The sequence below is a fragment of the Trachemys scripta genome, chromosome 20, assembly GCF_013100865.1.
Source record: "Trachemys scripta elegans isolate TJP31775 chromosome 20, CAS_Tse_1.0, whole genome shotgun sequence".
NCBI classification, from domain to species: domain Eukaryota; kingdom Metazoa; phylum Chordata; order Testudines; family Emydidae; genus Trachemys; species Trachemys scripta.
Window position 1 is genome coordinate 7,499,011 of NC_048317.1, and position 12,629 is coordinate 7,511,639.

Genomic DNA, 12,629 nt, shown 5'->3' on the forward strand with positions numbered 1-12,629 from the left:
GTAAATTCTTACCACAAGTTCCCAGCAGCATTGCTGAGAACAGTCTCAAGTCAGGATCTGCCCCCAAAGGGCTGGTTTCTTTTGTCGTCTTTGATGAAAGAGAGAGCGAGATGGATAGGCAGAGATACCATGGTGTGTTTTTGCCCCTCACTTGTACAATCCAGTCACCCTTTGAAATGCATTTTCCTGAGGGTTACCCCAGGATAAGGTTCATTCCAGCCGGGAAGACAAAGACTTTCTGGTAGTGAAAGAGGTTCCATGCTGCTGTTTGCTAAAATGCAGCTCGGTCTGTTCCTGCCCCTTCGCTGTCTCAAGGGCCTTGTTTACTACTTATATGTAAATTGAGGTAAACACATATTCCTTTGTTTAAGATAGGCCTGCTTAATCGCTTCTGCCTAATTGGGGCTAAGTGGGTTTGAACGTGTGCTGCCAACGTCATTCGGGGGAATTCATAATTTTACGTATACACATGTTTCACCTTGATGATGTTGACCAGCGAGTTATTCGTTTTCACAATACAAGACATATTGTGTACAAGGATTATTACGATAGTGTGTCGGGTTTGAATATAGGGGTGCCTTCGGTTACAGTGATCTCACGTTTATACAGCAGCCTTCCTTCCAAAAGCTCTCTGTCCTTCGCACTCTCCTCTATGTATAGTTTGTCCAGTCAATTAGTAACCGCAGCTCCTTTCTCTTGTGTGGAAGCCAGCAGCCGCGTGGCAATGCAACTCAGCAGTTCAGGATGTGAGCGGACGATTACAGCCCAGCCAGCTGAGGATGCAGGAGGAATCTAGGTTGGCGGAGTGTAATTGCCCAAGTGGGAGTTGACCATGATACTGAGATTAGCACCCAGGTTCGTACAGAACATGTCACAGGGTCTCTGATGCCACAGGCCGTCAGGACATCAGTCTTAGATGTCAGCAGAAAGGCAGCACGTGCGGCAGCACAGTCACGCTCGTGCGTTGGTTCTGTGTCGGCTCGGATCGCCGTGTTTGAGGCTGAGCAGTGGGCAGTGCCTTGTGCCAGGCATGTGAGCTGCTGCGTCGACGTGTGGGCAGTGAGATGGGGTGTGATGGAGTGTCTTAGGTGGCGCTGCAGTCTCGGCGCGCCAGGGTGCTGTCAGGCACAGCAATGGCGTGCTGGTGGAGTCAGGATAGAGGGAACGCCAGCGCTACGGGGTGGCCTTGGGAGCGCCTGTGCTTCCTGCCCTTTGTTGGCAGCTGTTCTCCACGGGATTTGAGTTTTCCTCACCCAGGTTCTTTGGGTGGACAGATGAGTTTGAGTGGCATTCCTCACTGCAGAGCTCCTGTCGCTGTGGGTGACCATTGTTAACGGGCGTGCTAGACCCACACGCATGGAATGGGGTAATCCAGCCCCCCGCTTTCCCACTGACAGGAACTCCATCATTCTGCTCCGCGAGGGCAATCCCAGCGCTAGCTGACTGAAGAATAGTTTGGTTCTGTGGAGTTTTATTTGTTGATGGCGGCCCAGTGGCCACAGCTGCCTGGGAGGAAGCAGAAGATTTTCACTGAGCAGGCCTCTCTGAATCCAGCACCCTGGAGCCGCCTGTAACCAAACCGGTTTCGCTCCCCGTTCTCTGTGCGTATATGCAAGTCCGGGTAGCATGTATTAGCCTGTCCTGAGCATTCCTTGCCCGTCTCCCTTGGCAGCTGTTGCCCTTCTGGGATGCAGGGTGCTCTGGAGCTGTGTTGGGGTCACTGACTTGGCTAATTTTTGCATTTCTGCCTGCAGGTATAGCTTGTGATTGAGTTTTTGCCCGTCTTGTGGCTGTGTTCTTGTTTGGTTGTTTGGCTAAGCATGGGCAGCTCTCTAGGGCACGGTGTGTTTATACTGGTCGGCTCCCTGCTTCTGCAATCGGTGGAGGTGAGAGGCTGTATACTGTGGAGGAATTAACACCACTTCATCAGTCACTTGCCTTCATTGTCAGTGCAAGAGTCTGCCTGTTTTGGTGCATTTGTCTGCTTCCTGAAGGGGCCCCGAGCACCTGGCTAGAGGTTCGTAGTGTGAGACCAATCGGCCTTCGCTGCCCTCTTTGTTCCTGTGTGAACAAATTCCTGAGAATTGTTCCATTCAGGGAGCCAATGGGGAGACTCCTAGCGAACGCTCTGAAAAGAGACTAGTGATTTTAGTGAGACATCTTAAAGGGGGCTTGATTTTCAGAGGGAAGTGCTCAGCACTTCCTGAAAACCAGGCCCTGCCCCTTTACGGTGTCTTAAATTGGGTGTCCGAAATCCCTAATCTCTTTTGGAAGTGTTAGCCTGGGGTCTAAACAATCAGGGCCTCAAGTTAAAGGAGTCACTAGTTACTTGTGAAAATCCTGCTCCCTCTTCTAGAGTGAAACCCTCCTGGCTGGTACAAGGGAGTAAGAGCTGGAGCATCCATACGCATTTCTGTTGTCAGCTCTCTGTTCTGAATGACGCCCTCCCTGTTCGCTGGGAAGAAATAGATGGGCCGCCACTGAGCCTGGGCTTGGCAAAGTTTGAGGTGTTCACACTCATCTCTAGTCAGAGCCCACAAAAGTGCACAGCCAGAGCTGCGATGTTGTGAGGATTCCCTTCAAGCGCCTATTGGTTACCTTGGTTAACTCTTGGGAACTTGAATCTTGGCTTTTAGGGGTATGTTCTCAGGCTACCCCGATGGCAGATTTGCCCTCCCTAAACTGGATGCATGAGTGTATCTATAAATCTGGGCCTAAATGTGTCGACTAGACTCTCACTAGAGTGAGTGCTGTGGGCGTTGGAAACCGTAAGAGTTGAGCAGCGTCAGAACGCAAAGCAGACTGAGAACTCTTAGGGGCGTGTGATGTATTCGGCCTCATGTTATTTTTCGGCCATAATTATTTCTTATTCCTGTGTGACCATCAGCTCGAGCCCTGACCTCACTCCAGCACTGAGAAACAAAATGAGTGAATTCAAGCCCTAAGTAGAAGGTGAATGAACTATCCTTGTCTGTATGTGGCCACCTCCTCTCCCTATTTCCTAAGACCCTACAAAGTGAGGTGCCGACAGTCAGAGGCGAGGATAAAAAGGGGCCTCTTCCCCATTTTTTCGGCTCGTTTCGGCTGTCTCGGGGGACGCTAGGTGGTGCTGCTGCACTGCAGTGGGCCTGCAGGACGGGCTGGATTTCAAAGGGAGGGTACTGCAGTTCTGAGGCAGACGGATGGGAGTGCAGGAGCCATCCGGCGGCACTGTCCTGGAGCTGTTTCTGGCTTGCTCCCTCCCCAGTCAAGATGTGACAACCTACCAGCCGTGGGGATTTGTTGAGGATAGCTGGTCTGGCCCAGGCAGATTAAGTGCTTACAGCTGGGCCTGCTCCCTGGGCTTACATGCTCCCTGTTGTACAGTGTCTCTCTGCCTGGAATAAGGAGATTTCTTCTAGGGATGTAGCTCTATTGCTAACCCCTTCATCTCGTTCATGTCCTCCATATTTGAAAGTTCATAGCCCGCTGCTGCAAAGAAACAGCTGAGGGGCAGTGCAGCGTCCTGTGCTTCGAGCTGCTGGTGCGATCTCTGCACTGCAGGCCTAGCGACCATGACTCGTCTCCCCGTTTGCTGGGGGGGCCGGTGCAAACCCTGCGCGGGAGAGGTGGGCCCGTAGTTTGTTTTGCCTTTTATCTTGACACGAACAAGCCCCTTGCTGGTTGAGAGGAGGCTTGGAAGGAAACGAATGAAACCTCAGCTCAGGGGCACTAGGAGGGAGCACTCTAGGAGCTGGTGTCTCTGGGTTTGGAAAGCTGCAGTTGGCCACTCGGCTGTTTGCTGCTCTGCCATTGGGCTCTGTTTGGCGGGCAGAGGATGGGGTGGCTGCTGCAGGTCTCTAGTGCGTGACGTGTGTTTTGCTACAAGGAAGGGAAGGGTCAGAGCTCCCTCTTCCAACCCAGCCAAATCCTCACTCTCTGGGGAGGGGTGGGGCAGGCAGGGTGCTGGGTTTTAGTCACAAAGTGCATGTGTGTGTGTTGTGGAGACGGTGAGCACTGAGTCCTGTGGGGCTCTGGTCCCCATCGGGTGACTCTGCGTAGGGTGGAAGGGTGACATGGCCATGGTAGCACTGTGCAGGGGAGCTTGAGTTCACCTTGGGGATGCAGGAAGAAGGTAGGATGGGCACTAATGCACTCTGCTGCTCCACCATCGGAAATCGCACTAGGGTGTGTGCTGCTGACCTAACGTTTCAGCACCCAGAGACTCCCCTTCTCGAACGGTGCCCAAGCTGCTCTGGAATTGGCTGTCCTGTGCAGCGATAAGGACGGTTAACCCTTTGGGGAGGTTCCACTCCCGCCGTATGCTCCTCCGCTGTGATTGGAGGAAAAGCAGCCTGCCTATTGCCAGAGTGGAGCAGTCGGAGGCTGTTTATTTGACAACAGTCAGGAATACAGACTCCGAGTAAACATCAGGCAGTGTGAGCCGACCCTCCCAAACGCCTTGACCGTAGCCCAGAGGAATCTGTTTCCGTCTAGGGGCAGGAATTTGTGGGTTTCCCACGCAGCGTTGGCCATGGGATTTCCCGTTGGTATGCAGGCTGAGTCTCCCCGTCTCCTCCGTGCTTCCCCCTACTTCTCCCCACCTTTTTCTTTATGCTACCTTTGCTCAACCTCCCTTTTTCTGACTTCCCACCCTCCTTTCCCCCCCCTCTCCCACATCCTCCCCCAGCCTCTCCCTCCCTCCCTCTCCCCCGATTTCTGTCTGGTTCTTGCTTTCTGTTTGTGTTACCGAGGGCAGTGCTCCAATTACCTCATATTTGGAGAGAGAAAGCTGCAGCCAATCCGGTCTCTGTCTGCTTTTAGGTCAAGTGATTTCTGAACTGCAGTGAGATGCTTTGAATTTGTCTTGTTGCAGCTCCTAGTCTGTAAGATGGCTGTCTGGAACAGCAGCAGCTGGGAGTGACTCCGTGTGTGTGAGTGAGGGTGAGCGAGAGAATATGGGGGATTGCCCGCAGTGCTGCGTGTTTTAAAATGTGCATCTAAGCTGATGAAGCTAAGGTCAGGATTTATCCAGGAGCCTGGGACCAGCTTAGCTGCATTATTGCTGGCATTTTCTGCTTGGAGGAGATGGGGAATTCTCTGGGCTGCGTTAAGGAACCGAAAGAACAGGCTGCTGGCCCAGGAAAGGCTCCTCTGTCCCCCCAAAAAAGGGTTCGTTTTAAACGGAAGCGGAGGGGGAAGAAGAGAACGGTGCCAGAGGCAAATCCCAAGGAGCAGCCCTTGCCGGGCACGGAGATTGCTGAAGATGATGAGGCAGTGGAGAAGTTCAAAGTACAGCCTCAGCAGGAGGGAGGAGAGGAAATTGCCAAGACCCTGCACCAAGGCACTTCACAGTCCCCGGATCCTAATCCCAGCTCAAGTCCGGAGGCACTGCCTCAGGGTCTCCTTGTACAGGTGAAAGAGAGATTTCAAGGGGAAGTCCAGAAGGCTCAGCTGGTGGTCGAGCACTGGCCCTCAGGGTCTGGGGGCAGGAGGCGTTTCCCTGAGGAGGGCACCACAGTCATTGCACGCCTGCTAGACAACCCTGCGGAGAAGAACTGTGAGAAGGCTGTGAGCAGGCTGGTTGAATTTCAAAGGACAGGAGCTGGCAGCAGCCGAGCTGTGCTGTTGCCTTTACAAAGGGATGCTGCAGTCAAAGACTACCAGAGGAAGGATGAAGACCAGCTTGTGTCCAGGTGTAACGCGGTGTCTAGAGAGGAGCCAGCGGGCGGACAAGGGCCAGAGAAGCCTGCAGCTTTGGTGGAGGCTGGCAGGTCTCCAGAGGCCTGGGATACAGAAGGGAATGAAAGTATTTCAAGTGCCACGTGGACAGGTTCGTGGTTCGTAGAGCCAGGCACCATCTCAGAATTGTCCACACCGTCACCCATGGTGGACCAGGTGGAAAACCAAGGCTTTGAGAAGTCCCAAAGGCTGTCATTGTCACGAGAGAAACCTGCCCTCAAGGGGGGAGAGGGCACCTGGACCCAGCCTGGCACTAAACTACCTGCCTCTCAGAGTGACTCTTCGTTCAGCGGGCCGACCACCAGCACTGCCCAGCCCTCCTCAGGATATGGGAGTGACTCGTCCCATCAGCCCACCAGGGATATTGTAGCCAGTCAGATCTCGGGGTCGATCTTGGAAGATGGCTGCACACTCCCTGCACAGGAGGACAGCCAGGTTCAGAGGGGCAGGACGGAGAAGGCCGTGAAGCCTTCTGGAGGAAAGGTCGGTGCTTGTATTCATTTAATGAACCATCTTTCAGAGACGGGGGGGATGCTGTCCTGAATATCAGTGGCCCAGCCCAGCCCTCCATTTCCCTGGGAGAGTTTTCTTCCCAGTTGACTCCAGTCTGCTTAGCCCTGTGTCTAGCGCTGTGAATTACAGCCACGTATGGAGAAGTGGCCGGTTAAATCTGATTCAGAATGCTGAAGAAGCATCTGTCTCCACCCTGAGGAGCTGCATGGCTCTGATAGTCCACAGGTGTAATTTGAATGGCCATCTGTTAGGAATGTCAGATTAGGAGAGCAGGGAGTGCATGGGCTGTTTGCTTGTAGACTGACCCTGTTTGTACTTTGCTGCCTCTCCCCTGTAATCTACCTAGAGTGTGCAGGTAGAGAGCTGGAACAGCACTCGAAGTAGAAGCAGGAGGATGTGGGAAGGCAATTACTTGTGTTTTAGGTGTAATTGCCTGTGTGTCACTCGAGATGCACTGACTGTAGTTAGCATGTTCACCCACTTTCAAGGGGTTGCTAACAGCACATTCCCTCCGTTCTGACACTTGTGTGGCGTGCACGCTCTGCCCTTTTCACGCATTTAACGTTTCTGTGAAATGTTGGCACTAATTAAAAATGGGGGAAGGGGCGGTATTGCAAAGTGTGTTGGTTAAGAAGGAGGCTTGTTAGAATGGTCCTAAAAATGGGTGCATTGCAGCCAGACAGGGCCAGGCAGCAACATTCAGTAGTGACGTCCTTGGCTTTAGTAGCATTTTCTAGCATTTATCAGTGGGGGGGGGAGAGTTGAAACTGGCATCACTGATGACTTACCAAGTACTTTTGTTGGCTGCTGTCACTCTGTGGGGTGGAAAGGGGGCAGAGACCAGAAGAGCCTAGAGTGTATAGGGAACATGATTGAAATGGTGGGACCCCCCCCCCCCCATTCAGCCTCAAACCTGTAGCATGGTAGGGCAGAGAGCACTTCAAACAGAGAAGCGCGATTGGGTCGTTAATCAGCGGAGAGAGGGAAGGCGCTCGTGTTACAGGTGTCCTGTCTAGTTCCTGTCAACCCGGTGTGATTCCAAAGAGGAAAAGCGGCCTCACTCCTCTGGGGTGAAGGTGAACTCAGCCAGTCCAAGTCCATCTCCTCTCGGGCAATAGACTCCTGCCCTGGAGCAGCAATGCTGTTCGTGGTCCAGGGGAATGCGAACAGAAAAGGGAGTGATTGGAAGGAGTGCTGTGCCTCGGATAGTCAAAGGGGTTGGGTGGGCATCGGCTAGTGGGGTGTATTTTGGCCTGGGAAGGGCTAGATGAGTGTACGCTGGGTTTTTGGCTCAAGGCCCTGGTGATATAGGAGGGGTTGCTGGAAGAGATTGGTTATTGTATGTTATGCTTTGGGGGCAGTGAAATTGTCTCCTTGTATTTTGGACTTGTGGCCAGAGGTCTCTTGTGTCTGTATTTGGAGTTGTGGGTGGCAGAAGATGCTGCGTTTGTTTTGGGGGTTGCTTCAGAGGAGGGCGTCACTATTCTCTGCAGTTTGGGGAGTGGAAGGGCCTCCTCTGATTTGTGATGGACTTGAGTACCTCGGTCCAGATTCTCAGCGCAGTTTGGGCTGCTGGGGGTGGGGCTTGGCCCATGAGATGTAGGGATCAGTAGGCAAAAGGAGCTTGATGCTGAATATTTTGGCTTGTTGGCCATGGCCATTACCTTGATGGACTGGAGAAGGCAGCTCTGTATTTAGGGGGGAGGGATAGCTCAGTGGTTTGAGCATTGGCCTGCTGAACCCAGGGTTGTGAGTTCAATCCTTGAGGGGGCCACTTAGGGATCTGGGGCAAAAATCTGTCTGGGGATTGGTCCTGCTTTGAGCAGGGGGTTGGACTAGATAACTCCTGAGGTCCCTTCCAACCCTGATATTCTATGATTCTAGACATCAAGATCAGTGGGAACAGAGCGCCGCTGTCTTGATAAAAGTGGTTGGTCTTTAAAAAAAAAAATCAGAGGAATTTTGTGAGCTGATGCATGAGTAAGGAAGGTTCTGTGCTTGAGCTTCAGGTTCCATATGCTCATCACCCCTTCTCTCAGATTCCTTTATCCCAAGAGCAGGCTTTTAAAGGAGGAGGTGGTGGTACCGCCCCTCAGTATTAGTAGTACAGTGGAGCATCCATCCCATACGTGGGGATCCTGTGGATGTAGCTGCATTTTCTGTCCCTTCCTCCAGCCTGGGGAGTGAGGCAGGCAAAGACCCAGTAATCTGGGGACGGACGACTCTGTTGTTAGTTATTTAGACGGTATGCGAGGTGCATTGTGCATTTGTTATGGCCGTGGTGCCTCGCAAGCTGCTGTGTCATGTGATCCTGTTGGGCTATCAGCCCATTGCTTTAAGGAAATCCCTGTTTTGGGTCCGGAAGAGTTAAAGCCAAAGCCGGCTGTGTGGCAGCAACTGACAAAGAGCAGTTTTTTGTGTGATAAGCGTGTCAGACTCCGGAGAGGGAGGTGAGCAGCGGCATACCAATTACACTACTGCCGCTCCCCTTTGTGCTTCCGCAGTCTTCCTCAGACGTCTGGGGGAGGGAGGATCCTTTGCCTCTAGCCCGGCAGTTTCCTTTCCCCTCCCTGCCAGGGGAATCTTCACTGGAGCTGGCCACTGTGAGCAGTAGGAGCCAGGTGAAAATAAGGGCTGTCAAGCGATGAAAAAACTGAATCTCAATCGCGCTGTTAAACAATAATAGAATACCATTTAAAATATTATAAACACCATTTGTAAATATTTTGGATGTTTTCTCCATGTTCCAATCTATTGATTTCAATTACAACACAGAATACAAAGTGTTCAGTGCTCACTTTATATTTATTTTTGATGACAAGTTTTTGCACTGTAAAAAACAAAACAGATAGTATTTTTAAATTCACCTAATACAAGTATTGTGGTGCAATCTCTTTATCATGAAAGTTGAACTTACAAATGTAGAATTATATACAAAAAAACCCACAACAACCTGCATTCAGAAACAAACCAGTGTAAAACTTTAGAGCCTACAAGTCCAATCAGTCCTACTTCTTGTTCAGCCAATCGCTGAAACAAACAAGTTTGTTTTACATTTCCAGATGATAATGCTGCCTGCTTCTTGTTTACAATAGCACCTGAAAGTGAGAACAGGCAGTGTTGTAGCCAGCGTCGCAAGATAGTTACATGCCAGATGCGCTAAAGATTCATATGTCCCTTGATGCTTCAACCACTATTCTGCTAGATAACGATCCAAGGCAGTGTGGACCAATGCATGTTCATTTTCATCATCTGAGTCAGATGCAGAGCTGGCCCCAACTATTCTGGGACCCTAGGCAGCCTTCCCGCGGGGTGTGTGTGTGTGGGGCCCCAGGCTTCCGTGTGGAGGGGTGTGGGGCTGGCTTGGAGGACAGGGGGGAACCTGAGGCCGGGCTGTTGCACTTCCCGCTGCCGGTGAGTACAGGCCCAGCCGTGCTGCAGTCCTCAGGGGTGGGGCTGGAGCGGGGAGGAGCAGGGGCGGGGTCTTGGGGAAGGGGCGGAGTGGGGTGGGGCTGAGGCTGGAGCAGCACGCAGCTGCATAGGGCACCAGTAAATTTGGTGCCCCCAATTTCCTGATGCCCTACACAGCTGCGTACTTTGTGTATGGGTGAGGACGGCCCCGGTCAGATGCCACCAGCAGAAGGTTGATTTTCTTTTTTTGGCAGTTTGGGTTCTGTAGTTTCCGCATCAGTGTGCTGCTCTTTTAAGACTTCTGAAAGCATGCTCCACACCTCGTCCCTCTCAGATTTTGGAAGGCACTTCAGATTCTTAAACCTTGGGTCGAGTGCTGTAGCTATCTTTAAACATTTCACGTTGGTACCTTCTTTGCATTTTGTCAAATTTGCACTGAAAGTGTTCTTAAAACGAACAACGTGCTGGGTCATCATCCGTGGAGTGAACACCATCCCTGGCTCACAATGAGACACAAACTGGCCATACATTTAATACAATATAGTTTTCCAAAGATATGGTGCAAAACTGCCCTGTCTGCCACGCTAGGCACTCTGCAAACATATAGTCAGTGACAGTCCCTGGTTTACAGCCTAAACAGACTATACCTAAGGGGTGGCTGGACAAAGAAGTGAGTGGGGGATGGGAGGAGAGCAGACAGGGTAAACAAGGGGTCGGAGGTCAGCTGTAGGTGCGGTGTGTTCAAGGTGATCACGAGAAACCCTGACCCCTGGCAGTGTCTAGCCGGTAACACTTAAGTTTAGTATCCTCTATTCCAGGGGACTCTGGCTCGAGCTCTGTGTCTTGGATTTATTTAGAACGAAGATATTCATTGTTAGGCACAAGCAGGGGCGTTGCTGTCAGAGCTTGGGTGAATCTTATGCTGAGCTGAGCCTGGGAATCTTCAGCAGCACTGCTAGACTGTAAGAACAGGCCCATTTCTGCAGTCTCCTGGCAGTAGATGGATCCAGTCCATGCACCAGTACTTTACCCCAGAGTGCTCAGCCAGACACGATTTCTTGCTGCTTCTCTGAATTCAGCATGGGAGGAAAAGCTGTCCTGATAAGCTGTCTGTAGCCATCATAGGAGGCAGAGATGCTCTGATTGGCAGACTCTGTTGAAAGATGTTATCTGCAATGCTGACTCTAGTTGGGCTTGGTATACAGCCACCTAGCCAAGCAGGACTTTGTTCTGGTAGGAAAATCTTTCTAAGACCAGGGGTTAGAGGCTTCTCCCATCTCCACCTGCTGCTAATGCCCTGGAATTTATTGGTTTTTTGGAGTATTGCTACTTGTTCTCCATGCACGTCCCTCAGAAAGATCCATTTCAAAGGGCACAATGTAAATCACCAGGACATGCTAACAGTGTGTGGTGTCTGGCTCTTAAACACAGGGGCAAATGAAGGGCATTTTTCTCTCTGTCTTCCAGCACCTTCACCCCACTGCCCTGTCTGTGTGTCTCAGGTATTTCCAAAGCGCTCACCACTGTGATTATCTCGGGGTGCTCTCTTGTGGTGCTCTCTGGGAGAAGTGCAGAAAAGATGACTTGTAGGTAGGGTGTATTGACTGGCTGGATGAATTAAAGGGAAAGATTACATTTCCAGCTGAAAATGTCGCACTTACCATTGTTACAGGTAACCGCTAAAAATCACAGTAACTGAAAAAGAGCTTAAAGGAAAAATATCTTTTTTTAACTTTTTTCATGTTGTTAGCTTTGTGCATTTGACAGCGCTGTGTGCATTGTCACTTTCACTGTTGCTGGTGTTTACCCTTCCCCCCCACCCCACCCCATAACAGAAGCAGCAAAGCTGAAACTGCAGAAGCAGCAGCCAGGCGTGTGTACAGAGACAGGGGATGAGAAAGGAGGGCTGGGCCTTAGCTAGTGTAATTGATGGGGCTGCCCAGAAGGCCCCACTAAACCTCACCAGGGGAGCGAAAAAACCTTCAACTTTTTTAAAATTAAAAAAAAAAAAAAATTACATGAAAGCATTTCAGGAGAGACTCTTTAAAGGGGAAGGGGAGGGTGGTAAAAATTGGAATTCTTGGTATTCACAGATTCCAGTGCCAGAAGGGACCACTGTGATTAGCTGATTAGCCATAGAACTGCCCCAAAATAATTCCTAGAGCAGATCTTTTAGAGAAACATCCAATCTTGATTCAAAAAGTGTCAGTCATGGAGAATCCACCGTGATACTTGGTCAGTTGTTCCAATGGTTAAGTATTCTCACTGTCAAAAATTGACACCTTATTGCCAGTCTGAATTTGTCTAGCTTCAACTTCCAGCTCTTGGATTGTGTTAGACGTTTCTCTGCTAGACTGAAGAGCCCATTATTAAATAGTTGTTCCCCATGTAGGTACTTATAGGATATAATCATGTGACCCCTTGACCTTCTCTTTGTTAGACTCAAAGCGCTCCATCTATTTAGTTTATCACTAGAAGGCAGGTTTTCTAATCCTTTAATCATTCTCGTGGCTCTTCTCTGAACCCTCTCCAATTTGTCAATCTCCTTGGATTGTGGGCGCTAGAACGGGACCGAGTATTTCAGCAGCAGTTGCACCAGTACCAAATACAGAGGTAAAATAACCTCTCTACTCCTACTCGAGATTCCCCTGGTTATGCATCCCAGGATGCAATATTAGTCCATTTCAAAGCTCACAGGCTATAGCATCTCTTTAATCAAACTTCCTTTGCTCTGAAAAGCCTTCAGTCGAGTTACGTGCAGTTACTCTGAATTTGCCCTGCCCTCAGCTTTCAGTTTGTTTTAGTCTGCATCGATCCTAGCAATTGTGGCAGTAAATAGAGGTGCTGTACTCACGTAACCTGTCTTTAGATATAACGAGGAGTCCTTGTGGCACCTTAGAGACCAACACATTTATTTGGGCATAAGTTTTCGTGGCGTGGAACCCACTTCATCAGATGCACTTGACCCCCCACTTGGTATGGCA

General features: G+C 50.6%; 1 protein-coding gene across 22 annotated transcripts in view; it reads left to right on the forward strand.

Annotated features, from left to right (window-relative positions):
• Window positions 1-12,629, forward strand: part of MACF1 (microtubule actin crosslinking factor 1) — a 251,868-nt gene that overhangs the window by 94,754 nt on the left and 144,485 nt on the right. For 11 of the 22 annotated variants that reach the window (XM_034753954.1, XM_034753958.1, XM_034753956.1 and 8 more), the window contains exon 1: window positions 5,053-6,204. The exons of the other annotated variants lie outside the window; for them this stretch is intronic. In XM_034753954.1, the coding sequence (XP_034609845.1) occupies window positions 5,068-6,204 (1,137 nt within the window). In that variant the 5' untranslated portion in view covers window positions 5,053-5,067. Of the gene's footprint in view, window positions 1-5,052; window positions 6,205-12,629 lie in introns of those variants that run through there. 22 annotated transcript variants of the gene reach the window in all.